The sequence below is a fragment of the Prunus mume genome, linkage group LG7, assembly GCF_029339155.1.
Source record: "Prunus mume cultivar Tortuosa linkage group LG7, ASM2933915v1, whole genome shotgun sequence".
NCBI classification, from domain to species: Eukaryota; Viridiplantae; Streptophyta; class Magnoliopsida; order Rosales; family Rosaceae; genus Prunus; species Prunus mume.
In genome coordinates this window covers 9,653,954-9,661,046 of record NC_142704.1, presented here as the reverse complement: position 1 = coordinate 9,661,046, position 7,093 = coordinate 9,653,954, and the positions used below count along the sequence as shown (strand labels likewise).

The 7,093-nt window shown below is 40.6% G+C and overlaps 3 protein-coding genes across 3 annotated transcripts; 1 reads left to right on the top strand and 2 right to left on the bottom strand.

The window, feature by feature from the left end:
• The first annotated feature begins 1,406 nt into the window (after positions 1–1,406).
• On the top strand, positions 1,407–2,351 carry LOC103342211 (uncharacterized). Its single transcript, XM_008245819.3, has one exon. The coding sequence runs from the start codon at positions 1,487–1,489 to the stop codon at positions 1,970–1,972; it is 486 nt and encodes a 161-aa protein (XP_008244041.2). The 5' UTR covers positions 1,407–1,486; the 3' UTR covers positions 1,973–2,351.
• A 1,205-nt stretch (positions 2,352–3,556) lies between these two features.
• Positions 3,557–4,399, bottom strand: LOC103342212 (oleosin G-like). Its single transcript, XM_089041048.1, has one exon. The coding sequence runs from the start codon at positions 4,260–4,262 to the stop codon at positions 3,738–3,740; it is 525 nt and encodes a 174-aa protein (XP_088897174.1). The 5' UTR covers positions 4,263–4,399; the 3' UTR covers positions 3,557–3,737.
• A 172-nt stretch (positions 4,400–4,571) lies between these two features.
• On the bottom strand, positions 4,572–6,781 carry LOC103342213 (protein CHUP1, chloroplastic-like). Its single transcript, XM_008245821.3, is given in 4 exon segments — positions 4,572–5,583; positions 5,697–6,286; positions 6,289–6,327; positions 6,523–6,781. Coding segments are annotated over 4 exon segments (1,707 nt in total). The 5' UTR covers positions 6,638–6,781; the 3' UTR covers positions 4,572–4,620.
• Between the last annotated feature and the right edge of the window lie 312 nt (positions 6,782–7,093).

The following is a 7,093-nucleotide window of genomic DNA, read 5'->3' as shown; positions in this document are numbered from 1 at the left end:
TTTTCTTTGGTTTTTTTCCTTTTCACATTTGTATTTGAAAAACAAGGTGTTTTGGGAGATTTGCTGTCTCTTTTGGGTGGATAATACATCTCCAAAGAGGACGGTAGTGGCTTGTAGTGGATTAATCTCATCCCACTAAAGTTGCTTAACATAATAAACATGGCATGACTCAAGTAACCATCCGAATTATATCTAAGAAACAATAACATTATGGACATCAACCTGTTTACCATAGATATAGACCAATGATTAGCTTTAGACTTGGGAGTTATTAGGTAGTAAAAATCCAATTTGGACTAATTATAATAATAATAATAATAATGGAAGTGTTTGACAAGATTTGAGGTGAGCAAAGATTTATGCTTCGTGAGTCATGATGATGATAAGTAAGTATACAAGGAAGGAAGGAAGCAAGGAGATAATGGTTTTAAAACAGACACCACCAGAAAACCAAAAAGAAAAGTCTGAAAAGTCTTCAATATGAAAAGGGTGAGCGAAAGAAAGACCTCGTCGGTCGGTCAGAATTTCCGTTCCAAGTTGCAAATAATACTTGGTCCAATAATGCACTTTATGTAGGACCTCAGCAGCAGCACCTGCAAACCAATAGTTATTGCAGGCTTCACTGAAACTACTTGCGGGTTGACTCAACAACCACTTGTTCCTCACTTCTCTCGTTGCTCCAATATCATTCATATTCCTACCACCAGTAAACAGGATCTTCAATCCTTTTACACCCAAAAAACAAACAATTTCCTCAATCTATTGTCTACACTGACCCATCTCACGACCCAACAAGTATACGCGTTTGACGATTTGATTTCTTGAACAAAAAAACGTAATATAGTAAGAAACAAATGCACATCTTATACACCTGTTATAATATTGATAGACGACAAGCTTTATTTTTTCCTTTTTAAGGAATAGTATTAATAAATTTCTACTTATAATATAACACGCGTATAAGATTTACCTCATAAAGTTATTACTATGGTATTCTATAATTACTCCATAGCAATAAGCTTCAAGAAACGTCTATTTAAGGAAAGTTGGTAATTCTCTACCAATCTTTTGGTAACAAATTTTAAATGCAATCCTAATCTTCATTGTCAATTCAAATTAAGGAAAGAACATAGGCAAAAAAGGAATTTCCAAATACGATGCATGAATTTAGGGTTTAGGAATTTCCAGGCAATATAAATGTTTTGCGCACCACCCTTTCATGAATCATTTCTCTCTCTTTTATAGTTCTACATTACCAAACTTGAATAAAAACTAGTGCAAGTCAACCCGAAATTCACCAGTTCACCCCCAACTATCCTTCCAAAAAAAGAATATAAAAAAAAGCTACCGGCAATAACCGGTCACCTAAACTCACGCTTCACCTATATATATAATACATACACACCCCACTTGAGACCAATAAACACCGCAAAATATCCCACCCCGCCATTTTCCGGTTTCTTCAAAACACAGAGACAACGAACACATGGACCGTCGTCTCCGTACAGGCACGGAATATCCCAGCTCGGACTGTCCGGCGCGCCTGAAATCCAAAGCCCGGATGATCAACTCCGTCTCCGCTCTGGTCGACATAGCCAGCCGCCTCTCCAAGAAGCTCAAAGCTAAGCCGAGGAGCGCTAATAACTCGAAAATCGTCCTCAAGTCATCGCCGATGAGGAAGCCGAAGCAGCTGATGTCGACCATAAGCAACAAGGCGATCACGTTCCTGCACAGGAAAAAGATTGGCGAGGAATCGGCGGGCACCCACCTCGAGGATAAGGAGGAAGAGTGGGGGAACGGCGGGGTCTGGCAGAGGTCTATCCTGATGGGGGACAAGTGCGAGCCGTTGGATTTTTCGGGCGCGATTTATTACGATAGTCACGGGAACCAGCTGAACGGAGCACCTCTCCGGTCCCCACGTGCGAGTCCCATGCCTGGGTACCTCGAGAGGGCCGCTCATAAGAGCAACTGAAGAAGTCGCCGTTGAATTTCAAATATATCATCGGAGAAGAATGAAAATTAAACAGAATGTTTATGTTAATCTTCTCTGATTAATTGTTAATTAGTCTATCGTTTTCTAGTTTCTTGGTAATTTCACGATACTGTTGTGTTGTGACGTGTCACACATGTGTGTTTATTGGCGGGCGGGGGCTTGTTGTATGGGGTTTAGGGGCCACAGATGACGTACGACGTCGTCGCCGTCGGATTTTGGTAGTTGAACGTCCCCTGTATGAACAGGGGCTGGGCTGCTGTGTACATATATCGGAGGAGACATTTGGATTTTGGCACCATTTTAAATTGTGGGTGACTAGTTTTAATAAAATATATGGCCTTGTGTGTTCATTAACAAATGAATGTGTGGTTGGATTCTAAACCAAAAAAGTAAGTAATTCCATAATGAGTTACCAAATAATCTGACATGTTATGTGACTATACTAACTCATCACGCGTTTTGGATGTTATATCTATTTATATCGTTAAATTCTATGCGAAGCATATATGCCATTGAAAATGTATCAATAACATGATGTTTAATATGGAAACATATCTACCGCCTATTATTTAATAATAAACAAATTTCTATAACCACTCTAATATGTTATTACTATATGCGTAGGCCCCATTGTGATCCATTATAAACTTCATGGGTCTCAAACATGTTTGAATATTATTATTACTGTTTTTGGGTTGAAGACATCATATTCCATGCTACTCTCTTCTGTTATCATTATCTTTAACGAAAGGCCAAGGTGGAGAGAAGGGGGCAACAAATTCCTCTCCTGTCATTTCAAGTCAGCCTCCATAAAGCCGCTGCTATAAAATATATCTATCTAATGAACATGAACGCTTCAAACTTAATTATTATTCTTTAATTAATTTGGTGTTTATATTAAGAAAGAGCGTTTTGTCTGTGGTGTGTGTGGTCATCTCGAAAGGAAAACCATGCCTTCATTTGCTAAACCAAAATATTTAACCAGTGCTTGCGTTGTTTCGCAATGCATTATATTAATGAATTGATTCTGTCTTAGGAATTGATTCTGTCTTAGACTTGAGACTGATTTTTGGTATTTAATGAGAAAAAGATATGAGATACGACCAAGTCCTCGTGTTTGACTCTGCTAGGGTCAACTGTGAGCAAATTTTGGAGAAAATCAGTTTCATTTCTTTTTTTCTTTTATATATAAAAAGATCGTCCCAGAAAATTTGTATTCTGTTCAAACTTGAGTATAAAGAATTGTATTCTGTTCAAACTTGAGTATAAAGAAACGGACCGCTATTTTTTCTGCCTGGACCATGAGACACGTCATTGATTTGTTAAGCTATGAAATTAAGTATTGCGTCTGTTTAGTAACTACCAAACATTATACTTGACTTGACATTTATTGTGGTCATATATCAAACTATAAAAAGGCACCATATTCAATTTTATAAAATACTCACGAAATCATAAGAGAGAAAAAAGGAGGAACAAGATTGCACCACGAAAACCCATAACTGAAACAATCAACAGCAGCGCAGCCCAGACCATGGACTGAACCCAATAAAGCCTTTAAAATTCGAGCCCAAAAAGATTTATATATATTTTAAAAAAACAAACAAACCAAATACCAGACATGACACGTAAGGAAAAAAACCCGGGTCCAACATATCTGCAGGCTCAACAATAAACCGGACCGGTGCAAAAAACAAAAAGTAACCAAAAATATATATAATTTCCCAGCTAGATCGAACGGTCGTTAAGCTCCAGGAGCAGCATCCTTGACCTTACTATGCAAATACCCACCGTACTCTCGAGCATAATCCTTCACATGGCTCGCCGTGTCGTAAATCCGGCTCCTCGCATAGTCGACCCGGTCCGAACCGGGCGGGTGCATTCCCTTCAAGTACCTGTACATCCAAGATGAAACGGCCACCGTCGCCGCTCCGAAGCCGCACATGGAGACGAACCCGGCGACGGTCAGGAAGAGGAGGGCGCCGACTGGGACCCATATGGGGCTGGAGATGATGATTAGAGGCGTGAACAAGATCAGGCCCAGAATTGTGGCGGTGACGGTGAGGCCGGTGAGGAGGAGGAGAATGGCGCCGGAGACGAGGAGCGTCAAGAAACCGACGAGCTGGGTTGAGTTCGGGGCATGTCCTTGGAGTCTACGTAGGAATGTGGAAGCATTTGTAGAGGCCGGGTTGTTGGTGTTGGTGGGTCTTGGGGCTCTCTGCGGTTGCTGTTGCTGGGTTTGTGTTTGGTTTTGGTGACGGTCCGCCATGGATGATCGAGAGAGAAGTGAAGCTAGTGAGAGAGAGGTGCGGGATATTAAGAAAGAGGTGATGGGGTTTCAAGGGACAGGTGTGGGGAGGATTTGAGGTTGGAGACATGCAGGGGGACACGTGGAGGGAGACAAGTTTGGTGTGTCCTAGATGAGTGTTGGAGACTACTTGACCTTTTCTATGTCTAAGAATTCGGTGGGGGATTCTTGTGTGGTGCAGGTGCAGGTATACTGTCCAAATTTATGCGTATAATTAGATGGTGTTTTGGTTGATGATCTAGATGATTGAGATAATTAAGATATACTTAATGGCTTATTCTTGGTGAGCTGAATTAATAGCATAAATGGAGGAGGAGGCCTAGCTAGCTGTATAATATGTACGACAGGCAACTAAGATGAAGAGGAGCAAAAATAATGCAGTAACAAAACCCACAACATTATTTGTATCCACCTTGTTCTCCTTCTCAGCAACAAAATCCACACAAGGCAAAGGCATACTCTTTTTGTTCAACCCTACTTCTGTGTCAGCAATTTCAGAAATGTTGCTGTCATCTTTGGTCAATGTGGGATTTGTTGCAGGAACACTCACTTCTGGTGATGAAGGGTCTTCTTCTTGTGTCTCTCCCTCAAATTCAATCTTGTTGTAATTTTGGGTTGAATTCATTAATACCCTCTGATGGTCAAATGGCTTTGGCATAGAGTATTGATCTGTTGTTGATTTGACTGAATCACTAAATGAGACTCTTCTCCTCCCTCTAGATGAACTTGTTGGTGTCTTGGAGGATGGAGAAGAAGAACTGGTTCCACTGTCACCTTTGTTTCTCAGAATGGAAGTCTTCTTCACTGGAACCATTGATGTGGAAAACCTGCGAACCAGACCTTTCTTGCTCAGGGAGTTTCCTCCAGAAGACCTATCTGATAATGAAATGGCATCTGACTCATCCTTGCTTCTTCCCCACCTCTTAATTCTATGTATGAAACCAGATTTCTTGTTGATACTTCTTTGGCTACTTGAAGAGGAGCCGTCAATGGTGGTAGTCTCAATTTCATCGCTCAAACTAGTTGAAGATGTGTGAGAAGAAGGGCTATAGTAACTGGGATTTGATGATATGAATGGTTCATTTTTCTCATGAGATTTATGGCTTGAACTGTTGTGGATTTGGGTTTCAAATCTCAAGCAAGTGTAGAGCCAGCGCTGGTACACACGTTCTTGGACCATTTCAAATCTGTTTTTCTGAAGCCTTTCAAATTGCCTTGAGAGGTCCGCATTGGTATGCCTCAACCAGCTTATTTCTTCTTCAACCTTGGCAACGGTTTCACTCTGCAAGAAAAACATATGGTGTGTTATATAAATTTTTAGCTAGTGTTTCAAGTAAAGAAGCCCTCTGTTTCAATAAATTTGTTAAGCCTAAACTAACAAGAATTTATATCAACCTCAGTCATGCTGGACAGGGTACTTATTCTGGCTTCAGCAGAGACCAACTTGACTGCCAATTCCCTCTTTTCTAGCTCAAGCTCTTTGTTTCTCCTCTTCGTCTTTAAAACTTCCAACTCAACATTTTTAACAGCTTTGAGCTTCTTCTCAGCTATGGCATCTCTGACTGAGATTTCATCCTTGGGAAAGCTGGAAACTTGTTCTTCCATCACCAACAGCCTTCCCTTCATAATGCTGCTCTCATTAGAATCCTTCTTCTTCTGCATTTCTGCTATCATCTTCTTTGCCATCTCCAGCTGCTTCTTTGCCAAAACACACTGCTTGGCATCTTCCTGAAGAACCTTCCTCTCAGCCTGCAAAGAAGCAATGGTGACATTAAGCATGCCAATCTCTGCAGACTTGTCCTCCATATGCCTTTGCAAGTGAGCCATGTACGATTGCTCTTCTTTCAGAACACATAATTCTAGCAGTTTCTTTTCAAGCCTCACTTTCCTCTGCTGCAGCTCCTTTACCATGAGCTCAATTTCACTCAGACTGTTCATTTGTTTGCTTCTAAATATTTCAGCCGCCTCCTCCTCATCTTCCATCTCTCCTCGTTCTGTTGCTGTTGGAAGTTGGAGCCATCATTCTCTGAAGTACAAGAAAGCACCATCAATTACCAAAAGAACCTACATGAATTAACATACAAGAAAACTGGAAAACACTAAACAAATTTGATAAAGTCACGTCCTTTTAAGACAGAAACAAGGCCAAACAATATGAAAACAGCAAAAGAAGTGCAGCTTTTTTTCTTTTGCTGCAACAAATTGACAAAGAAGGAAGTACCTGGAGGCTTGATGGCGGCAGAGTCTAGCTGCTTCCAGGTGGAGTTGCTGTTTTTGTGTGAAACTGCATATACTGCAATTGAAGCCACAGCCAGAAAGCTTATTTTGATTATCATGTAGGCCTCCCAGGAGTTTCAGAAACTCTGAAATTCAGCGTGTTATTTCACCATCAAAATATGTGAAGATACATAGCTTGTAGTGGTTCATCTTATCCCAGACAATGGCATTTAATTCCAATTGGAAGAACATGTTTCCATTTCTCTGAGATTTTTGTCTTCCCCTTTTTTCTTGGTGGGAATGAGGACAGAGTGTGTGAAGAAGACCAAGCCCGCTATTTGCACATACGATGAGAATATATATGAACGCAAATTAATTGGTTGGTCCCGTTTTGTTTAACAGGTAGCAGAAGAGTAGATGAGATCAAAATAAAAGGCGCACAAGACAAGTAGGATATTTTTGCTAGTCCCATCCCATTCCATCCCATGGATTGGGAAGCCATCACTCAAAAAGGTCAATTAGGCATTCGTACGGGGTCCATATATAATTAAGAGAGATGTTCTTATGATCAACCA